The 24,404-nt window shown below is 40.0% G+C and overlaps 1 protein-coding gene across 21 annotated transcripts in view; it reads right to left on the reverse strand.

The window, feature by feature from the left end:
- The window catches only part of Ppp6r3 (protein phosphatase 6 regulatory subunit 3), a 138,560-nt gene that overhangs the window by 73,076 nt on the left and 41,080 nt on the right, over positions 1 to 24,404 (reverse strand). For 15 of the 21 annotated variants that reach the window (XM_034636900.2, XM_071615990.1, XM_034636899.2 and 12 more), the window contains one exon: positions 2,358 to 2,590. The exons of 1 other annotated variant lie outside the window; for it this stretch is intronic. In XM_034636900.2, the coding sequence (XP_034492791.1) occupies positions 2,358 to 2,590 (233 nt within the window). Of the gene's footprint in view, positions 1 to 2,357; positions 2,591 to 21,335; positions 21,489 to 24,404 lie in introns of all 21 variants that reach the window. 5 more of the 21 variants (XM_027944766.2, XM_071615986.1, XM_071615985.1 and 2 more) reach the window with 1 other exon arrangement.

Raw genomic sequence — 24,404 nt, forward strand, 5'->3', positions numbered from 1 at the left:
ACCCTGGAAAGCCAAGTCTGGCAATACTACTTCCTGAGGCTAGGGTTATAGCTCAGCAGTAGAGCACTTGCCTTGAATTTTTAAGGTACTGGGTTCAATCCTCAGCACCACATAAAAAATAAATAAAATAATGCATCCATCTTTAAACAAAACAAACAAAAAAACCCTCTGATCCTTCCTGTCTCATCCTGGATAAAGTAAAGGTCTGACTGAGCCCAGTAGCTCCATGAGGCCTATTTCTGGGACCACTATGAACACATCCCTATCCCTCTCTCTCCTCCTGTTCTCCTCCATTAGTGAGATTGCCCCTTCTCTGGCTGCCATGTGGTTCTTGGGGTAAACTAAGGGTTTCTGCACTTGCTATTCCCTCTGCTTGGATGTTCCTTGCCAAGTTCCCACATGGCAACCCCTCATTTCCGAATGGCTCTGACCAACTGGCACCTGCCTAATGAGGAATTTCCGGAACTCCCTCCTCCCACACTGCACCTTTGGCAGGCCTATCTTATCCTGTTTATTTTTCTCCAAGGACTTATCCAGCAAAAACTGTGCTAGTGTGGGTCATTCCAATACAATATTCACTCCATCATCCCAACACTATAAAATCCTAAACTTTCTAAGATGACTGTAATCAATTTTAATCCTAAAAATGTTTACCATCCCACCTGAAAAACCGCTCTATGCTAATCTAGGTGTCTGAGTCATCTGAGGCACATACATGCTGCTGGTGGCTCTGCCTAGGCCAATGCACAGCAGTGTACTGTTCTGCCCAACTCATCATGTCCCTTCCAAATGGGACTACCCAGAACATCCAGGGTCCATGTGTTCAGCGAGGCACATCTGATCTCCTAGCCTCAAAGACACGTGAAAAAATAGAACTGTCAAGGTTCAGGGTCCCATCATGTGTCATAACTGGCAGGGGAAAGGGAGTACTGTTTCCTTTTGCTAAACTAAGAACTTTACATACCATCTGCCTACTCTTTTTGCAGCTAAAGAACTATTAGCTCCATTCAGCTCGTGAGGAAACAGACCGAGACCCAAGATAGGAAAGCCACTTGCCAGAGTTCTCAAAGCTTGTACCAAGGGAGGGTTATATTCCTTTCAGGTGGCCCAATCACAGGCCTGTGCTCTAGGATCCACAGCATCTCAGCAAGGATAAGCCGCAAGGCAGGCAGTGCTCACCCATGTGCTACTTCACCGTGGAAGGAATTCCAAAGAAGCAAAGTGTCTATCTTTTGAGGGATGACAGTGTGTTAGTATGTCTAGTATTAGATTTCTTTCTTCTTTATTAAGGCAGTGATTTCTGATTAGAGGCCTTCAGTAAATGCTACGTATGAATCTTAATGGCTGGCAGAGAACATGACATCCCTGAAATACAAGCCATGGGCAATTTGAAGGCATTTACAGGTACTATTTTCCTGATGCCATAATCTTCCCAAGAAGAAAATAACAGATGCTTGAAAAGCAGGGCAGAGTGGGGGCCATGACTCTTCCTGTTCCATTAAGTTTACTTAATGTATGTCAATGTTTTGTTCCTGAAAGTTCTCTGTTTTCTGGGGGCAGGGAGCAAATGTTTCACTAACATTGGATATGGAGAAATAACCAAAACCCCAATACTAACATGCCTATGGGGTACTCACAAAGGGTTTCCAGGGATATATATAAAAGTGTTATAAGCAATGGTGATAAAGGATCCTTGCTCTAATGTGTTCTTTTTTCTGTTTGTAAGCAGATTAGACCAGCAATGAGTAGATAATTCCACTAGAGTTATCTGTAGTGTCACTTGTTTAAATATAGCTTTGCTAAGGTTCACCAAGACCCATGCCCTAATCTTCAGGTAACAGAAGGTCAGCCTTTACTGTATCAGCAATGCTCATCACAACCCAAGCTCCAACTCAGACCTGCTGTGTGATCTTGGGCAGTCACATAACCTCTGGCTTCCTATCAAAGACACTGGTGAAGAAACAGAACTGTCAAGGTTCAGGGTCCCATCATGTGTCATAACTAACAGGGGAAAGGGAGCACCATTTCCTTTTGCTAAACTGAGAACTAAGTAGGGAAAATACTTACTTGAATTGTCTTACTATTTTAAGAAACTGGTCATCACTGTATAAAGCACATTGCTCTTCCACAAAACCTTCTGGGTAAAATTCAGAACAATCATCGTTAGACTTCTGCGATGCGCTGAACTTAGTTGTAGAATGCATTATACGTGTCCCACTATGCCTGTCATTGTTGACCACCATAACCTTCTGTCAATGGCTACGATGGCTCTAGGGGATTCTTGGACAGCAAGAACTATAATCTTCTATCCCCACCTCACTTAATCCCACCCTAAAGAGAAGTTTGAATTTTCTTACTTGTATCTGATCTTTTCATCCATGTCTTGAGGTGGTTCTTCTATAATGAATGAGACTAAATCTTCGAGACATTCTGCTTTTAACAGAAACTCTATAAGTTTGCGGTTCTGAGCTTTACATTCCTGTAAAACATCTTCCTCATCCATTAACTCCTTCAGTGTTACATCTTCTCTTTCTAGAAGTGTGTCTATGTGGGATGATGAGTGAAGATCAAATTTCCAAAACATGCTGGTCTAAACAAAATGCAGAGAGTAGTTCATAAAATGTCAACTTTGCATATTAACTTTCCATACTTCAAATTTCAGTTCAGTTTTACAATCTAAAATGCCAACTTGGCTCACATCTAAGTAAAATAAATTTTAAACTGAACCTATAAAATACTTTTTTAATGAATAACACTGGCAGGATTTTTTTCCCCACACTCAAAAAAAAAGTTTTTCGTGGTTTAAAAAAAAAAAAGTTGATTTGAAAATGCTCTAAGCTAAAAAACCTGGGGTGTTCTTAACCTGTAAAAGTAACTCATCCACACTTTGCCAGAAATTTAATGATGGGAAAGGCAGAAAGTAAGCCATTCCTGAAGGGCAAAGAACACACTCTCACACAGAAGTACTGTCTTCAGGAACCAATGACAAGTGATGGGGCCTAACTAGGACACTGGAGTATGAAGAAATTAAATCACCTCTGTAAACCCACACTTTTAGCCTCTGACAGCTCATGAAAGAACCTGAAATCATAAAATGATAAAACCTGTGCAATTGTTAATATAGAAACTAAAAACTGGAACCTAACTCCGGAAGAACCAGAGGTTACTAGGAAAAACACTTTTGACAATCAAATTTAAAATAATCACGCCACAATGCCACTTGTATACTCCTTCCTCCAGTTCATCTCCTCCACCCCCACCCCCCCACACACACACACAAGGAAAACATGTTTCTTTTCTTCAAGTTACAAAGAATTAAAAAAAAAAAAAAAAAAGGCACTCAGTTGTTACAAATGGAAACATGAACAGGGGGCCCACAACTCAATCTAATGGCTACTATAATGAGGTGATCTCAAAGGCTACTTCGGGCCCATAGGTAAGAAGATGATAGCAAGAATCAAAGTCTTCAGTAGGAACAGGACCATTTCAAAGCCACTACTATCTGTTAAAGATGCTCACTGCAGAATTCCTAAACCTGAGTTCTGTGAGACTTACTTATGCCACATAACCCCAATCAATACCCTGGCATCTTCTGGTGCTTCCCTTCCTACCCCATCAGTGTCCCCATTATCATCATCACCAAAAAAGCATGCCCGTATTCACAGGGGACTAACAAGAGTCCTCGATAAAGGAAAAGAAGGTCATAACCTATGAAAAAAGCACACGTATTTTTCTAAATATATATTTACTACATCTACCCATATTAGCTCAGGTAGGAACTTATCCTGATTTGATGCTCTCATGAACATCTGTCCCCAAATAATTTTTTAGACAATAGAGATCATAGAGAGCAAAACTTAATTACACTGCTGGTCAATCTGATCAATCCAGAATTAAAAAAGAAAAACTACACCAAAGCATGTTACTCCAGATCTGCAAAGGCATATCTACTTCACACGATGGGCTGCTGAACACTGGACTTCACTGGTAAGTATATGATCATAGCATTCAAAATATGATGGTTTAAAGGAAGCACAAAAAAGCTTTGTAACAAACAAGTTTTAGATGAAAATACCATGAAATATAAAGAGCATTATAAATCATCTCTGTTTAAAAAATCTTTACATACTTTCATGGAGACATGGCAATATGCTCAATCAATTAGCAGCAACAGCACTGATACTGTTTTCAGATGAGCAGTCGCCACACTGGTTCACCCAGCTGAGACTCTCAACACCTCACTCAAGAAGAATCCATACGGGGGCTGCCATTTGACACGAAGCTCCATGGGATAACACAAAGCAGGGGCCTACAGTGTGATGAGGCACAGCCATCTCTTTCCTCCTAGTAATTAGGCTGGTAATTATGTGCAGACAACATCACAGAACATGCTGGAGAAGCACAATTCCCATAGAGGCTATACTCACATGCTACCAAGCAACCTTCAGGATGGGAGCAAGAGGGCACCCTATAAGGCTATTGCTAGTGAAGGAAACAGTAACCTGCTTCTACAATTATTAAAGGAAGTGGAGCAAAGATGACATACAAGTAACAGGAAAGGAATTTTGGGGAAAAGGTCAGTGGACATAAACCTCGGACATAAATTTCTTTTTGTTTTCGGATTTGTGGGAAATGGCAAGAAAAAAAAGTTTTCATGCCATCTTATCCTAGTAAAACTGACAAACAGAAAAAAGAAAGACAAAAGGATACCAAAAGGTAAATACAATCGAGGCAAGGGGTGAATCCTGTTTTACGTTCCTATGAAAATGAAGGAAAGAAGTTGTCCCTTTTTGGAGGACACAAAGTAATACTATCAATACCATCTACAATGCTTCTGCCAAAGTAACGCAACTCATTTATCTGTGAATTCTTAAAAATCAAACTCTTTTTTAATAAGTGTATTTTTAATCACTCTTCCCCATACCTAGTATTAGAACCTGCAATGACTAAATGAGCCCTGAGCGGCATAGTGTCCTGAAACAGGAGCATGTGTGTCCCTGGCTGGCTGACAGACTTTAAGCATGAACTAACCTGCGCCATCTTGTAAGGATATAAGTGAGAAGAAGGCACTAGTTTAGCTAAGTAGCAAAATCACCTTGAAGAATCCCCTCCAAAAAACTAATCATTTATATCAGGTCACCTTGTCTCATCATGAAAATTTTGGTCCTAGGATGTCTGCAGATCAACTACTTCATTTGACTTATTTTAAATACTTCAGCAAAACAAAGGTCCTCATATAAAAGTATAATGATACCACATACAATGAAACACTTTCATACACATGTCCAGTGTTATCAGGTCAGAGTATAACTCAAGTCTGAAAGTCAAATTTCTAGTAATTTGATACATTCTACACATGAAGTCAGAAACAAGGCATAGTTAAAAATTTGACCTGAAGACTTTAAAAATAAGTTGATCTCATTTAAAAAGTACTAAGTCTTGACTTCATAATGGCTGCCAATCTTACTGGAGTGAGATGGTATCTTAGGGTGGTTTTGATTTGCATTTCTCTGACTGCTAGAGATGGTGAGCATTTTTTCATGTACTTGTTGATTGATTGTATGTCCTCCTCTGAGAAGTGTCTGTTCAGGTCCTTGGCCCATTTGTTTGTTGATTGGGTCATTTGTTATCTTATTGTCTAATTTTTTGAGTTCTTTGTATACTCTGGATATTAGGGCTCTATCTGAAGTGTGAGGAGTAAAGATTTGTTCCCAGGGTGTAGGCTCCCTATTTACCTCTCTTATTGTTTCTTTTGCTGAGAAAAAACTTTTTAGTTTGAGTAAGTCCCATTTGTTGATTCTAGTTATTAACTCTTGTGCTATGGGTGTCCTATTGAGGAATTTGGAGACCGACCCCACAGTTATGTAGATCGTAGCCAACTTTTTCTTCTATCAGACGCCGTGTCTCTGACATACAAGAGGAAGTGAGGGGAAAGGGAAAAATAATACAAGGGGGAGAAATGAATGACAGTAGAGGGGGTAGAGAGAGAAGAGGGGAGGGGAGGGGAGGGGGATAGTAGAGGACAGGAAAGGCAGCAGAATACAACAGACACTAGTATGGCAATATGTAAATCAATGGATGTGTAACTGATGTGATTCTGCAATCTGTATACGGGGTAAAAATGGGAGTTCATAACCCACTTGAATCAAAGTGTGAAATATGATATATCAAGAACTATGTAATCTTTTGAACAACCAACAATAAAAATTAAAAAAAAATGTACTAAGTCTTTATTTTTTGTGATCCTATACATAAAGGAAAAGAATTATGAAAAGTACTAAGAAAAGCATCAAAAAAAAAAGCAAATTCAATAAAATACTACTAGCTACCTAAAACAAGATACATTAATCAAGTAAGAACTAAAAATGTCTATAAACCAAATAGTTATAATATGAATCAACATGATTTATCTACCTCCAGTAAAAACTTGATTTCTAAAATCTTAACTGTATAAAGGAAACTCAATAAATACTGGATAATTAATTAATCATAATAAACTAAGGAGCTGGCAAACCCAGACCCAATCCAACCCACAACCTTCCAGTTAAGAATAGTTTTAACATTTTTAAAGAGTTGTTTTAGAGAAAAAAGATTATGTGACAGAAACCATCTGTGGATTGCAAAGTCTAAAATATTTACTACTGGATCCTTTACAGAAAAATGTGATGTCCACTTTTGCTCCAAAGGGAGAAGCCCCCACTGACACCTGCTTTCTGCCCTCTCCTGAATCCACCAACAGCTCTCAACTCTGCACCTGCATGCAGACAGCAAGTACTCTTCCCCTGGAGCACTCGCCTAGGCAGTTCCCAACTGCCTACAACAGGAGGACAGGTTTCCTCCAAGGTACCATGAACCATAAAACCTCCACACTCTTTCCATCTAGCTGGATATCAGTGACCAAAAGGGCCCTTAAGAATGAAATTGGTCCCAAATTGCCACGTGGTAGAAAATTGTCTGCCAATCTGAGCACTGTACCCAGGCTGTTGGAATGAGCTGGAGCAACATTCCCAGCAGCAGAGCCATCCTTACATGGCCCTGTGCTCCAGTTGATTGACCCACATGACCCAGGCCCTCCAATCACCCACCTGTGACTTTGTGTTTTACTACACTTATTTTGAGCACAAGATTTAAACACCAGGAAACTTTTTTTTCCCTTAAGCAATTATTAAATGACTAATTCCCTTTTTTTCCTCAATTATCCTAAGCTAAAATAGCATTTTTTTTTTTCAAATCCCAACACTGAAAATGACATTTCCACAGTGAGTTCTTTATATTGGCATACCACTAACTCAAAATCAAAATGTAAACCACAGTAGACTCTGTAAACAGTATGTATTTTACCTTTTAGCCAAACAGCAAGTGACTGGAAACAAATGACACTGGTAAATTAGTTACTCCTGACTTGGCCCCTGCTTCTATTTGTGCCCTTTGAAGTAGAAAGAAGCAACTACAAAGTTCAACTGCCTGCACTGAGGTCAAATGAAGTCCTTTAAAAAATATTACTCTGGGCTGGGGATGTGGCCCAAGCGGTAGCGGGCTCGCCTGGCATGCGTGCGGCCCGGGTTCGATCCTCAGCACCACATACAAACAAAGATGTTGTGTCCGCCAAATAAAAAATAAATATTAAATAAATAAATAAATGACAAAAAATAAAAAATATTACTCTAAGATTTTTAAGTCTAAGAGAGTAGGAACATAAAACAAGTATGCTTTGGTAAAAATGAATATACTTTAAATGCATGCCCTAAACTACAGTTATCTAGGATTTAGGGATATTTAATTCCATACAATAAACCAATCAACAAAACAAAAGAAATTTGGTGAAACCAAATCATCCTCCATCTTTCTTCAAAATCCTAGAATTGTCTTATTAAGTTAGATGGCAAAGTTTGAAAATGAGCTTTTTTCCAAAGGGGCTGGAAGTTTAAGGGAGCAGATCCCTAGGCATCACCTATTACTTGATGCCACAGAGGATGACCTCTGCTGTTTAGAAATCATCAGACTAGTAACTTCAGACTAGTGAAAAATGACATCTTACACAAAATAAAATGACATCCTACACAAAGTAGGACAAAATAAAATTCACCTCAGATCAAACATGTTCATGAAAGACCCTCTGAAACTATTAAAATACTTTTATGATACCAAAACCTTCCCTAGAGTGAAAACTGGGGCAAAGTCCCTTTATTTTCAAGCAGTATGTGTCCCTGGGAGAAAAAGTGTTCCCCTGCCTCTGACACAGAAACTAGATGGAGAGTGGGTAAATTACCTGCAAGAGGTATAACAAAACATCAGTACTGCCACAGAACTCACTAGAAGACTGCTAATATAGAGCAGGGGCGCTACTAGTTTATGCAAACAACCTCTAATCACTTGTTTTCATCAAATAAACACTTATCCCCACCCCAAATCTTTTCAGGCCTCCTATCATCTAAACAGACCTGGATTCCACTGCCAGGTCAACCACTGGCTAACTCAGAGGCCCTGGGAAAGCCATCAACCTCAGTACCTCACCAAATCATCTGGTGATGGCAATGAGCAGCTGGGAACTATAAGCACTTGTCAAACAGAAGCTACCACTCAGTAAACATGGACAACAGTGCCATCAGGGGGCTTTAAGGCAAAGCTTTCCAAGTCTTCACAGGCACAGGAACCAGCCCAGGGTTTTGAAATAGTGTTCAAATTCTTCCTCAGTACAGCAGGGCTCCAGACTGAGATTCTGTCTCTCTAACAGGCTCTCAGATGCTACTGATGTCATCTCGTTAAACCGCTGCTGAGCAACTTAACTCACACAGAAATGACCAAGGATCATTTTAGTCTTCACCTTCAAAAACTACAGTAAGCATATTCAAATATTTACATAACCATGAAAAATATACTAAGCAACTATGTTATTTATTTCAGCAACTCCCTCTGGATAAGCTTATGTTAGTGGGTTTTCCCCCGAAAAGACAGAGGCCCAAAAACATTCTAAAGTTATGTACCATGAGAATGTATTAGTTTCCCTGGAAATAGAACTGCTTGTGGTCCTACCAACAAATGAGCAGCAAATATGGGAATGACAAGGAAGAAGTCTAATGAATTTCAAATTCAAAAATCTCACTGCCATACGAAGTTGCTGTGCTTAAATTTAGTAAATTTCTATCCAACTAAGGAGCAAATATATTCTGCTAAGCCTCCAGTTTCCAGTCTACCTGAAATACCTGTAACCCAGGACTGGCTAGGCCAGAACAAAATATTCCAAAATTCCAAAAAAGACTGAAAGATTATGATGAATTTTGAGATATCAATAGCAAAGCATTAAAGCAAGCACTTTTAAATGTGGGGCCCTGTGAGACTACACAGGTCATACACCCATGATGCTAAATCAGTCTATAACATTGCAGGACTGGTCCCACCAGAATCTTTAAGATTCCAAATTGAAAGTGAATATCTGATACCATTTGCCAGATGTGCAATACAGTGCGTATTTCCAGTTTAAAGAGCTGCAGTTACCTAAACATATGGAGAACAAATAAACAGCACAAAAATAGGAGAAGCAGCTGCTTCTGCCCAAATAACACATGGGAAAGACCAAGACTTCAAAATGTATCAAAATCTTTTAATACTATTTCTTAAAATGTTCTTTGAAGGGAATATTTTGAAATACACATCTTACATGATTTTATGTACACAAAAGCATGTGAGCACATGTTATTCATGCTAAAATTCCTATATATCCCAATCCCTTTTCAGTCCTCCCCAGAGGCCCTTTCTCTCAGAATGACACTAGCTCCTTGTATCACCCAAGCAAGGCCTACCTAGTAGAAATAGCAGGTGAGAGCTGCAGGGTTGCTGCGTGCCTGTAACCTCAGTTCCAAGGGAGGCCAAAGTGGGAGGATCACTACAGCTCACCAATAGCAAGACCTTGTCCTAACAAAAACTAACCCTCAAATAGAAACAAAAACCAAGGTTAAAAAAGAAAAAGAAAAATGAAAGAAAACTGGTGAAACTCCAGTGTGTATTTTACCCTTAAGCAATTGCAATTTAAAATGTTGAAACAGAGTCTCAACAAGTTGCTTAGAGACTCACTTAGTTGCTGAGGCTGGCTTTGAACCTGCAATCTTCTGCCTTAGCCTTCTGAGCAGCAGGGATTATAGGCGTGTGCCTCTGTGCCCAGCTAGCAAGTTGCAATTTGGACTGCTCACATTTCAAATGCTCAAGATTAAAACATGGGTAGTGGCTACAGCTTTACACAGAGCAGCTTCAATTTTATTCTACAATCATGGTTCAAAACCCCTCTCTTGATATTAAAATGGTCCCCCCCATCTATTTCCACAGTCTGGGTTAATCATGAACAACATTTTCACAGAAGGGCCAATATGGCCTAGATAGGGAAATGTTATGAGCTACATTTTCCCTTTTCTTTAAATTTACGATATATATGAGAAATCATGTATATTCTTAAAATACAACAACCCGGGTTGACAATTTTTTCAATGGAAAAAAAAAATCATAAGAAAACAAAAAACTAGCTGGGTACAGTGGTTCATGCATATAATCCTAGCAGCACAGGAGGATCATAAATTTGAGGCCAGTCTCACCAATTTACCAAGACCTTGTCTCAAAACAAAACAAAAAGGGCTGGGGATGTAGCTCAGTGGTAAAATACATCTGGGATTCAATCCTGAGTACCAAACAAACCAACCAATCACTCCCCACCAAACTTTCTCATCCTTTAATATCTAGGATAGTATAGCAATAAAAGGAAGTTTTCATTCTTTATCTTGAAATAATGGAGAAGGCTAGATCTTGAATAAGGAGGGGTACAGCTGGGTCATTACTGGTTTAGATTAAACTAGTCAAATTTAAAAATAAATACATGTCTTGGGCTAGGAATGTGGCTCAAGCAGTAGCGCGCTCGCCTGGCATGCATGCGGCCCGGGTTCGATCCTCAGCACCACATACAAACAAAGATGTTGTGTCCGCTGAGAACTGAAAAATAAATATTAAAAAATTCTCTCTCTCTCTCTCTCAATAAAATAAAATAAATAAAAATAAATACATGTCTCTGAGAATTTATTCTATTTTATAAGCTAACTCAAAAACAGAGAGAAGGGGCTGGGGTTGTGACTCAGAGGCGGAGCGCTCGTCTACTATGCATGAGGCACCAGGTTCAATACTCAGCACCACATAAAAATATTGTGTCCAATTATAACTAAAAAATAAATATTAAAAAAAAAAACAAAGAGGAACAAAAAATGTTCAGGCCTTTCAAACATGTTGGGAAATAATGACATCTGATCAACGGGGGGTGGGGGGGGTGGTGGTGGGGGGGGTGGTAGTGGATCTAGAATCCTTACTCATCCTGGGAAAACCGAGTCCTCATGGCCTCCCTTAGGATCCAAAACAACTTGCTTACTCCACAAGCAGCAGACACAGTTACACCAGACCTCTGGCTGAGTTTACAAGCAGGCTGGGAACAGCATGTATTGAACAAACCAAGCTACTGCAGGGTTGTTCTTGCTGGCTCCTCCACTCAGGCAGTGTTCAGACAACTGAGTCTCAGCACCTTCCTAGGATCTGATTCACACATGCAGGGAAAGGGAACTTTGTGAAGAGTGTGACAAGATCCAAATGAAGAGTTGAACTCAAGAAGGGTGTGGTGATTGCTACTGCTGTGCTGAAAGCAGCCTGTAGCTAACAGGACAGGGAGAAAAGTATCTATAAATAGAAGAATGCAGAGTCACTATGATGGCAGGCTACCTCTCGGTGTTGTAAGTTAATGATAAACTCTTCCCCCTGACAGCAAAGTTCCATGCCAGGGAAATGTCATTTTCACAAGAGGCAAAAACAAGTAAAAAGAGCCTGCCTTTGAAAGTAGTTATCACAAAGTAAGAAAGGAAAAGACCATAAGACAACTAGAAAGACCATGTTTAGTAAAGGTGTCAATATTATAAAACTACCCAGGCTCACAGCTCCCCCTACTATTTAAAATCAAACACCAGAGTATCTGCTAGAAACAATTAACTTCTTTAGAGGGCAAAAAAACTTAGAGCCAGTTTCATTTTATTTGCTCTGCCACTATTTCCAAAGAACATGTCAAAAGCAATCAGCTTTGTACCACCCAAGTATCTTTCCCAGTTTTCATTTGTTACTTCTTTGATACTTGATATTTTGGCTGAGAACAGTAGGAATCAGCCCCACTTAATATGTGCTTTGTTAAACAATAGGTGCTTTTTAAGTAGCAGTGTTCACCCAGTTGGTCCCTCCCCACCTTGAAAAACACAGTAAAATTGAAAACAGAAAAGACAGACAAAGGAAACACAAACTCCAAGCTCATTCCTCAGCAAGAAGCTCTATGGAGGAGAGCCCAGCCAAAAGAGTTCATCAGTCATGAAGTCTAAGTGCAGACTCAACATGTAGACATGATTTGGTGGGTGACAGAGAAGCATCAAGTATTCCAGGACTTGCCTGAAAGCAAAGAGGACAGAAGACCCAGAAGCCTTAAGAAATTCACAGCAGGGAGATGGCCCAAGGACCAGGTGACAAGAAGAAGTGACCAGATGACAGGAATTAAGTTGGCAATGCCAGACCAGGTCTCAGAGAGCTGTGCATGAATGCATAGCACACACACCAAAGGACTGCTGCAGAAGCAGAGACAGAACCGGAGTTCTAATTAAGAGAGATGGACAGTACACCATCTATGGCAGAGACCAAATGAAGGGTCTTAACCACACAGAAACAACTGAGAACAGGAGCAGACAGCATATTCCACAGCAGCTGTGCCAAGTGCTCTCCTCAGATGTGTTCCTACAAAGGAGAAGAGACAGAGAAATGGGTATGTGACTGCCACGTGGGATTCAAAGGCAGCAGCTAATGGAAAGACTACTGAGGGAGTGCTGGGGGCACTGTCTGCCGCACTAAGCCACCTACACGGAGGGCACAGGCCAGAGTCCAACCATGTGACAGCCTAGAGGGACCATCAAGAGAACTCGGTAAGATCCTGCAAAGGCCTTTACTTTGAAAAGCAAGGTCATCATTTGAAATTTCATACTAATGGCCATTCTTCCTCCAGTGTCAACCGTGATTCCTCTTCCTCAAAGGCTAGTTTTCGCTTTTTCTTCATTCCTAAACAGCACCTTGGTATCAAATGAGATAAGTTTATGGCTTGCCTTTGGAATTCTAAATCTCCTGGAAAATATATAAAGCTCAGAAAGCAAATACTTGGTCAAATACACTGCTGAGATGCTAAAAGCAAGGAAAAAGGGATAATCTTATCCACTTCACTTTAGTGACATGCACACAATGCAGTCCAGGTACTTCAGTGGGTGAGGCAGGAGAATCGCTGGAACTCAGGAGTTCTAGGCCAGCAAAAGCAAAAGAGAGACCTCTTCTTTTTTTAGAAAGGAGGGAGGGAAGGAGGGAGAAAGGCCAACTGGCAACCTAGAAAAATCCAGACTTACTTTTGTCAAGTAGTTCACATTAAATTAAGCACAACAATATGTTCCTCTACAAATTCTCGTTATGAAAGCTTGAATGTATACTCATGCACCCCACCACAGGGTCACGTTATGAGAAACACCATTAGGCAATTCTGTCACTGTGCAAACATCATGGACTATGCCTTTACAAACTAAGGAAAAAGAGAGGGAGGAAGGGGAGGGGGGAGGGGAGAGGAAGGGGGCGGGGAGGGGGAGAGGGAGGGGGAGAGAGAGAGAAAACACTATCACATTAATTTTGGAATTATAACCAATACCATAAGAGAAGACAGAACTGGCATATTGGCCTCAAAAATTTTTTTTTTTTTTTTTTAATTTTAGATGGACACAATATCTTTATTTTATTTATATGTGGTGCTGAGGGTCAAACCCTGGGCCTCATGCATGCCAGGCGAGTGCACTACCACTTGAGCCACATCCCCAGCCCTCAAAAATGTTTTAAATAGCCAGGTGTGGTGGCATACACGTGTACATGAGACCCATCCCCCACATGGCAAAAAATTAAAAAAGAAAAACCAAAAAATGAGCTAACAATCAAGTTTATTTTGGAATAACCAATTTTATATGAGAAAACAAAAAGGGCATATGCCTATAATCCCAGCTACTTGGGAGGCTGAGACAAGAGGATCACAAGTTTGAGACCAGCCTTAACAAGAACTGTCTAAAAATTTTTTTAAAAAAGAACTGGAATGTAACTCAATGGTATAGCACTTGCCTAGCATGAGTGAGGCCCTGGGTTTGAGCCTCAGTATTAAAAAAAACATATAAGGCACTGTTTTTAGCTTTAGCTATTATGATCAAAATTCCTTGTCTGGCCAAATAGATCAGCTTATACATAATTAAGTATTTCGGCTGTCTCAACAGTCCCTAGACTAGCATCAACAAACCATCAACCTCACCAGGCACAGTGGTGCACACCTGTAATCCCAGCAGCTCGAGAAACTGAAGCAGGAGGATTGCAAGTTCAAAGCCAGCCTCAGCAACTTAGCGAGGTCCTAAGCAACTTAGTGAGACCTGGTCTCAAAATAAAATACAAAAAGGATTGGGAATGTGGCTCAGAGGTTATGCTTTCTTTTGTGATTACTGTATAGTATGCAACCTAACAGGCATGAAAATTATAGTCCAATCATGAACTGTTGAGACTGCACAGGAATAAAAGTTCAGAGCAAAAAATATGAGAACTGAATATTTCCTATGGTCTTTAAAGTTTTTTATGAAAAACCATCTTCAGTCTACTCTAACTATTCCACAATAACATTATCTGTCTTAACATTGTGACTTTCTACTGAAGATGGAAACATGATTAATGATTAATCGTGGCTACCAATTTTTAAGTACCTACAACGATGCCAAACTCCAGGCTTACATACACTTAGATATTTCACAACCCTTGTAAGATGGCCAGCCATGGTGGCACATGCCTGTAATCCAGTGGCTCAGGAGGCTGAGGCAAGAAGATTGTAAGTTCAAAGCCAGCCTCAGCAATTTAGTGAGGCCCTAAGCAACTCAGTGAGACCCTGTCTCTAAATGAAATATAAAAAAAGGGCTGGGTAAGGGCTGGGGCTGTAGCTCAGTGGCAGAGCACTTGCCCAGTTTGTGTGAGACACCGAGTTCAATCCCTAGCATTACATAAAAATAAACAAATAAAACAAAGGCATTCTATCCACCTACAACTACAAAAAAATAAAAATTTTAAAAAAGGCTGGGTGAGATGACCTAACCAAAGACCACAGGTAGTAGATATGGGACCAGAATGGGATCTCAAACCCAGGACTAACCAGCTCCAAAGAATATGCTCCTCTCATCACACCACACTGCCTCCATCAGACCAGGGGGTGAGAACAGCTGTTGGGTAATCCACCAAAGTAGCAACCAAGAACATGACCCTCCCTGTCTATGGCAGGCCAGCCTGCATGTGCACTCAGCCTACACAATTGGAAAACTGGTCACAAAAATGTGACTGCAATGGCAGAAATCATCTTATAATCCAGTGGCTCTGGGGACAAAATCATGAACAGAACCACATGTCTGCCTACAGACATGAGGCAGAAAACCCCTTCACAGTCAAGATGGCTGGGCAGCTTAGCCTGCAGAGCCTGGACAGTGGCTCAGGAGGAACTCAATCCTTGTGGCCAGCTGCTCCATTAGTGCTGAACTACAGAAAGGTTAAAATACATAGAAAAAACAAAGCCAGGTCGGGTAGTTAATGTTCAATAACAGATTCAACATTCAAAATACTGTTTGGCATGATGAAACTAAGAAAAATGTCTTTAACATGGATAAATGTAACATCCTTTTTTTCTTTTCTTTTTCACTTTTGTTACGAGGGACTGAACTCAGAGGCACTTAACCACTGAGCCACATCCCTAGCCCAATTTTGTATTTTATTTAGAGAGAGGGTCTCACTGAGTTGCTTAGTGCCTCGATTTTATTGAGACTGGCTTTGAACTTGTGATCCTCCTGCCACAGCCTCCCAAGCCACTGGGATTATAGGCATGCACCACTATACCCATCATAAAGTCCTTTTGAGATTAAAAAAGAAAGAAAGAAAAAACTTAAAAACAAGATGGGCAAGAAAACAGGCATAAGAAAACTGATGAAGTAAAAGAAAAAATCTTCAGATTTTAGTTGGTTGTAAGCTCAACAAAGTTGTATTATGATATGACTAATAAAGTAACTTCAGAATATAGCAATAAATGGGCTGGGGTTGTGGCTCAATGATACAGCGCTTGCCTAGCATGTGTGAGGCACTGGGTTCAATCCCCAGCACCACAAAAAAACATTAACAGATAAAATAAAGGTATTGTGTCCATATACAACTAAAACAATATTAGAAAAAAATACATAGCAATAAATGAACCATATCCAGGATCATGGGAGATATTAATCCCATTCTAGCCTATTCTGGGCAGACTGTACCATGCTGGCAGTACTACATCAAGTCAGGTAATACCTTATCCTGTTCCAAAGGAAAATGCAGAGACCACCAAACTAAAAGAGACAATGGCAACCAAAGATTATCTGACTGCTGAGAAGAATTTTGCCAGTAAGTCAGAGATTTAGGGAATAATTAACCAAAGTACGCATACCCTCAACACTTACCTTATCCAAAAGTTATGATTAACATCCGGGGTGGTAGAAAGACTCACCACTACAGGACAAAGTAACTAGTTTTGAATATATTAGAGTTCCTTTACACCATCATGTATAAAAGAAGAGCTACCATGTCCAGAACCCAAGGACAAAATGAGAGCCTCGAGTGAAAGGAGGAGGATCATTGGTGAGTAGAAGCAGAAACTTGTTGAAGACAGGGCTCCCACTGCTTGCAAGGCCACTCTGTTGGAGGTGCTCTACTTGGATGACTCTCTAGGAGGGCAGGAGGAAAGCTGTACTAAATGATCACCATGTGCTTCTCAGGTCCACTTGATACCAAAGGTACAACATGAACACAAGTTTAAATTAAAAAAACAGAAAGGAAACTTCCATACAATCCACCAGGAGGTAAAGAAAGGTAAGAGGTAAAGAAAATGACGGTGAAGAACAATGCCAGAAAACTTATGAAACAACAAAGATAACAGAGAAACCACTGAGAAGTCTAATATTCAAATAAAACAAATGATAAAGAACATGTTATAATCTACTACCCCTTTAGAGCCAAAGAAAGAAGGGAGGCAGGGAGGGAGGGAGACAGGTGGGTGGCAGGCAAAAAGCAAAAGCAAATAGAAAATTTCCAGAATTGAACAAATGCGGCTTTCCTTAGGACCTGCAAAGGCCACCAACAATGCATGGTGGGAAAGATCCTCTCAGGCACAGGGTGGAATTTCATGGCAGCAAAAACAAAGTATCTAAACATTTCTAGCCAGGGGAATAACCCCACAAAACACAGTGAAAGGACAGAAAATCAGAACACTAGCTTCTTCCAATGACAACTCTACAGAGAATATTTCCAGACAGAGAAGGTCTGAAAATCTCTTCACCCTTTCTCAGCATGTGCTACACCAAAACGAGGCCAAAATACTTGAAACCAGGGATCTAAGACACACAGAAACAAAACAACTTCCAGAAGAAAGGTGAGAGGAAACACCAGAAGCTACAGAAAAGATCAAGAGCAACCAGTGCAGAATAAGGCAAGAGACAAGGGGTTCTGGAAAGGATGTGTCCTGGGGGAGATGGAGTGACAGTGTTGGATTATCTGACTGCTGAGAAGAATTTTGCCAATAAGTCAGAGATTTAGGGAATAATTAACCAAAGTACGCATACCCTCAACACTTACCTTATCCAAAAGTTGTATTAGATAAAGATGCAGGAAGGAAGAAGCTATGCATTTAAAAGCTAAATCCTCCTCTTCACAGCTGGAAGTGGAATCCATTAGAAATAGCTATTTAGAGCTGGGCACAATGGCGCACACCTGTAATCTCATGTGGCCTCGGAGGCTAAAGCAGGAGGATCCCTGATTCAAAACCAGCCTCAGCAACTTAGGAGACCCTGTCTCTAAATAAAAGTTATAGATGGACATAATACCTTTGTTTTATTTTATTATTTTTTTAATGTGGTGCTGAGGATCAAACCCAGTGCCTCACATAGGGTAGGCAGGTGCTTTGTAGACCACTGAGCCACAATCCCAGCCCACTGCTTGAAATTTTAGCCTACAAATAGTCCTTGTGAAGCCACAAGCAAAATACTTTCAAAGCTGAGAACAGACAACTTAAAGCAGAATGTGCTATACCTGAATGTGGGAAAATTACATATAAAGGGGAAAAAAGCTGTGGCAAATTCATGTAGAGAGCTAAAAAAGGCTTAGCTGAGCAAATTTATAAACCCTAAACATGCTAGGTGTTCAAAGCCCATGGCTACTCTTATCAATGTTAAGTGAGTACGGGAGAGTTCTAATCCATCGCATGTTGCTGAATCAGTAGTGTCAATGATGCACGTCACCTTCATGGACTCAATTACCACTAGTTCTGACTTAGCTCTATCATACATCATACAGCTGCTTAATGGCTTATCTGTGGTAAGGTTTATTGTGGATTTGTCCGAGTTCAAAGCCAGAATCGAAATTTTTCTGACTTAGCAGAACAGCCTTCAACCACAAGTACTGAACGTTGAATGGCTATGGAAATTCAGCTTTGCTGAATTCATGGCATTTGTGTTTTCTACTGCAAGTTACAAAGTAAAACAGTGCTAACACATAAACCTTATTCTACAGAAATACCATCAGTTCATAAGGAGAGTTAAGCTGCTCCATGTAGTACCTATGCCATCAGAAGTTAAAGTAAGAAATGATTCCCTTGGGCTGGGGTTGTGGCGCAGTGGTAGAGTGCTCGCCTAGAATGTGCGAGGCTGGGTTTGATCCTCAGCATCATATGAAAATAAATAAATAAAAAATAAAGGTATTGTGTTCAACTACAACTAAAACAAAATATTTTAAAAGGAAAAAAAGAAATGATTCTTAAGTCCCTCACAAATTTGCAGCAACATAATTTCTAAGCTCAAACTACTCTAAGTGGCATTTATCAGACCCTAGTGTAAGGGGGGAAAAAATTGCATATTTTAAAATTCATTTTGTTGTTCAACTGAGGAGCCTTCAGTTAACCTCCAATCAGAAGTGACTGATTCACAAAGCAATGCGGTGCTAAAAAGCAAAACTCAAAAGAATCTAACGTTTGAAGTAATGAGCACACTCTCCTAAAGGCATATGCTTGGAGACTAATAACCAAATGTGACAGTACTTATCTGTAAAAAGGCATTTTCAAAGATAAAGTATATAAAATCTTTTCACCCATCATAGCAATAGAAGAGATACAGATTTGCAATAGATTTTGATGAGAGAGCAACTCTGTGAATACCAATTAAATACCAGGTAAAATGTTACCCCCCACTATAAAAAAGAATTCCAAATTCCAAAAGAGCAACTCTGTGAATACCAAGTAAATACCAGGTAAAATGTTATCCCCCTATAAAAAAGAATTCCAATTTCCCTATTAATAGATCTATATTATAGAAAATTGAACAATTATATTTTGAATCTCATCATTTAAAAAGCCTGTGAACATTTCCCCTCCTGTTATATAAATACCTTCATAATATTACCTCCCTCCCCTTTTTGGTCCTGCAAACCCTATAATACTTACCATTTAGCCCTCTACAACATGTTGGTCCACACCTCTAATGCTGTTCTACTTTAGGAATCCTTCTTAACCACTTGGCACTGACTCTAGTACTTTTGGAAACAGCTAGGTGATTCTCTTAAGAAAAGTGCCCTCATCCTAGGAGGGGGAAAAAATGCTGATGCACAGAGATGAGTGAAAGGAGAAAAAGGAAGAATATTAAAAGTAAGGAATTGTTCTAAAAGCTGCCAAAGCTAAGGACCTCTGTCAGCAAAGAAAATCAAAATAAAAAAGGAGGGAGACAGGGAGTAAAAAATTCTCAAAAGTATTATCCTGAGAAACGTCTTTGAAATTTTAGATCTTACTATCAAATTGTCAGTGATTCCTATTATGTAAAAAGTACCAGAGATATAAAGTAGAATTTAAAACTCCTTGCTGTCAAAGTACTTAAAATCTAGTTAAAACCAATCTTAAAATAATTTAAGATGCTCTAAGAGTTCACAAAGGAGTATCATAAAGGACCTGGAACAATTCAGAAAGACTTGACCAAAAAAAGGGGGGGGGGAAACTGATCTGAGGGCCAGGTGTCAGAGTGTCACTATATGAACACACCAGAGCTTGCCAAGGTTGAGCAGGACCATTTTGTTTTGTTTTTCTAAAATATTTATTTTGTAGTTGTAGTTGGACACAATACCTTTATCTTATTTATTTTTATGTGGTGCTGAGGATCAAACCCAGGGCCTCGCACTTGCTAGGTGAGCACTCTACCGCTGAGTTGCAATCCCAGCCCTGAGCAGGACCATTTTGTGAGAGGCAGGGAGGTCATACACAAAGTGGCATTCTTCATGCCTAGGAAAAAAAACTCACGTAGGGATTAGAAGCAGAGACCTGTTACAGCAAAAAAAAAAAACTACAGGATCTCCTAAGGTAATAAAAATAAAGCCTGACGTAGCTTCAGAATAGTGGAAATCGACAGAAAGAACAGTTGTAGGAGTCCCCAGTAGGGCAGAACTATCAGGGCTTGCTAAGTAACTGATCATCAGGAAGAAAAAGAAGCAATAAGAAATGACTAAAACTTGCAAGGCTTGGAACTAGCAGTTCTGAAAGGCGGGGGCTTCAATGTTTGTGTCTATCTCCTTGAGATGCAACAGTCTTGATGAAGCTGGATTAAGTATGTTTGCATGACCCCACAAAGGGCTCTCTACTGTATGACTTCCTGTTAAATGCCAACTGAGCCAAATGTCAAATATGCAAAGATCATCTCTAACAAAAAGTTAAGTTCCAATAAAAAGTTTCAAAGTGGCAGCAATTAGGATCTAAATGGAGACAGGTACTGGCTAGAAACCAAAAGTCCTTTGGCTGGTATACAAGAAAACACACACACACACACACACACACACCCCAAATGAGATGACCTGGCAGCAGTGTGGCCTGGGTCTCAGATCTCTACCAGCACTCTCTTCACATGCTTCTTCAGCTTGTCAGACCTGGCTGCTCCTAACTTCATACTCAGCTCAAACTCTCCTGGCATCCGGAATCCCTTGAATTCTGTAGATTCCTAGATTTATCAAAGCAAACCACAGAGGCTGCTGTTTAACTTCTAAAACACCATAGAACTGTAATGTACACAGCTTTCAAACAGACTGCCCTAGACCTGGTTCATCTAGGTTCCAGGGTCTCCTGGAGAATACTGCTTTCCTTGTTATAATTTATGGAAGAAAACTCCTAATGATCTTAATGGTCTTACCTTTTCAAACCAAGGTTAAAAATTAAAAGAAAAGTTTTCTCTTCTGTGGCTCCTTGCCCATTACAGGTTTTCCTGGCGACAGCTGTCTTCCAATTTACCGCATTAGCAGGGTAGCAGGAATAAAGTGGGATACGGTATGAAACAGAAGCGCTCCTATTAAAAAAAAAGAAGAAGAAGAGGAAGCAGCAGCAGCAGATAACTACATATGTTCTCTTTTGGTCTGATGATAACTGCCAATAAAAGACACTCAGGGTTTTGATTCCCATAGAACTATACTTCAGAGAATTAAAAGGTTGTACTTAATTGAAATTTTTCTATGTGAACAAAGGAAAAAGGTTCTGTCATCTTCCTACCCAGGCTTTCAGCCCACACTGAGCAATAACCCAGAACTAAGTACAGATACTATGGCAGCACTATCAATAAGTGAAGAAAAAAACACATACCCTTATCTTTATTTTATGAAAACATTAGTGACATTCTTACCCCACATAAGGTTGGCTATGAAGTCACCATACTTTAAAACAATAAAACAGAGTTTAAAAGAATTTTCCTTTACATGCCCCCCAACTAATATAACAATTACATCTTTTATCAGGAATAGAACATTAAGGTCATTGTCTAGCTGTAGACAAATCCATTCTCAATCAACCAAATACTACACAGAGAGGGAATATAAATTATTTTACAAGGCATTTCATATACAACTTAGCATTACAGAAAGATTCAAACTGTGAAAACTATATTCATTAGAAGTCCTCTAAGATGAAGTCTATAAGGCAACTTGAAAAATGCTGTTCATCTAATGCCTTTCTTCCATAAAACTTACACTACATTCTCATCTAAACTCCAAACTTCCTCTCAAGGTAAGCAGAAACAATGCTAAATACTTGTTAAGACAAACAAAATGAACTAACAAAACCAAAAACAAACACAGGTGAAAACGAAAAGAAGTATATTTAATTCTAAAAATAAAACATTTTAGCCAGATGTGATAGCTTCAACTCAGGAAGCTGAAGCAGGAGTATCTCAAGTTTAAGGCCAACCTCAGTAACTTAGCAAGACCCTGTCTGAAAAAAGCACTGGGGATATAGCTCAGTGGTAAAGCACCCTTGGGTTCAACCCCACCAATACCAACAACCAACCAACCAATCAACCAAACCAACCATTTTACCAGTTATGTGATTTTTAAACATACATTTGGAAAAGCAAAGTTGAATTTCTGGAAAATAGAATTTCTGTTTAAAATTCTAAGAAAATATCTACTATGCACTGATGGAGCCCTCAGACAACAAATTTACAGTAGGATAAACACTGTACTATTGCGTGGTATAACTCTATGGAAGAGTGCCACCCTAGCAAGTGAAAGATCCTGGGTTCTGATCCCAGTCTCACCATCCCAAAACAAACAAGACCATTACTGTAATAGGTAATTCATGATAGTCATTCTGTGTTAGGGTTCTAGATCCCTTTAAGAATCTGGTAAAGTTATGTACTTCCCAAAATGCCCACACGCACAAAGTTTGGTGTTTAAATTTGCATGGTTCCAGGACCTTCAAAGAGCCAATTTGCAATCATTTCTTACACTGCTCACAACCATCCACATTGCCCACTTGCAGGCTGATCCAATCACAGGCTCCTAGCAGAGTGCTGTCAGCACTGTGGTCCACACTCCCAGAGATGGCAAAAGAAAACCCAGCTATCAAACTCTTCCCTTCCATTGTGAATCCAGGGCTGACCTATGCTAAGACATAATCTACTCTTTTGGAAAAGGGGTCTGTAAATTGCTCATAATTTATTCACTTAGACTACTAAAGGAAACACTAGGTCTACATCATTCATGCTAAGAAACTGCTCATTCTAAAATGCAAAAGTATGCAAATGCATAATAGGGACCCCTGGGTAAAGAATGAATAAAGAGCTTATATAAGGTCTAAACTCTAGCAAAGGACTGTTTCTGTCATTTGGTTGTTTGCTTGTTTTCTTTTCTTAAAGGCATAATCCACAAAGACAAAAAAATTGGAGGGGACCTAGAAAGTAAAAGAAGTAGTACTGACGACAGTTATTTAGTGGTTTCTTAAATCTCACCCTCTCCTGACTTCCCACACCAGCAGAGGAACACAGGCTGAAAGACCATTCTCCAAACTGGGAGACCCCTGCCCAGCTGGGAGTGGGCCTGCCACGTGTGAACCACAGAGCAAAGGCTTAGACATGGTCCCGCGGCACCAAACCCAAGGTGTCAATGCTGTCACGGTTAAGCCAGTGAGCCTCACCCAAGAATGGAGCTTCCAATCAGCCACTCAAAAAGCCTCTTGACCTAGATGTGTCACTGAAGTCACTGCCCTAACTCCCGTACCTCCCGCCCACCCAGACATCTGAGGGTGACTGCAGCCATTGCAGCCCCTTGCTTTCACTCACTCACTCACTCACACACACTCCTTCATCTCCGCTGTGGGCTGAACCCAGACTCTGCATCCCCAGCAGGTGCTTTGTCACTGAGCTATGCCGTCAAATGCCCTTTACCCTCACAGCCTCCAAAGTCTATTTCCCAAGAGCAGGGTATTCTCTCACATAGCTACTGAGGCCACAAAATCAGGAATTTAATGGTATTTAACATGTAGATTGTTGAATAGGGACTACACAGTCCATAGTCCTCTGGCCTATACTGATGCCACAGCTCTTTCCTTCCTCCTCTCACACAATTCTTCAGCAATTCTCTGTCATTTCACTAGCATCTGTAAAGAATAAAGGTTATGCATTTCTCACAGGAACACTATAGAAACCAAGCTTTGTTTCCATACCACCCATTACAAGTGGTAATTTTGACCACTTGGTAAGTTATTTGCCAGATTTCTTCACTTTAAAGTAAGCATTTTTCCTTAGTTCAGTGTTCTGTAGGAAGACACTTACAGACTGTGTTCTTAGAACATTCATCCAGTAGTTTTATTCCTCCTGGCAACAAACACCACAACAACATGAAGGGGCACTTGCAGTCTACTGCTCCTTCAGCATGTACTGGGTGTCATTCGAACTTCAGAAAGCTGCTTTCCTAACTCCCCACTTTCTTTCTTT

The sequence above is a fragment of the Marmota flaviventris genome, chromosome 9, assembly GCF_047511675.1.
Source record: "Marmota flaviventris isolate mMarFla1 chromosome 9, mMarFla1.hap1, whole genome shotgun sequence".
Lineage (NCBI taxonomy): Eukaryota > Metazoa > Chordata > Mammalia > Rodentia > Sciuridae > Marmota > Marmota flaviventris.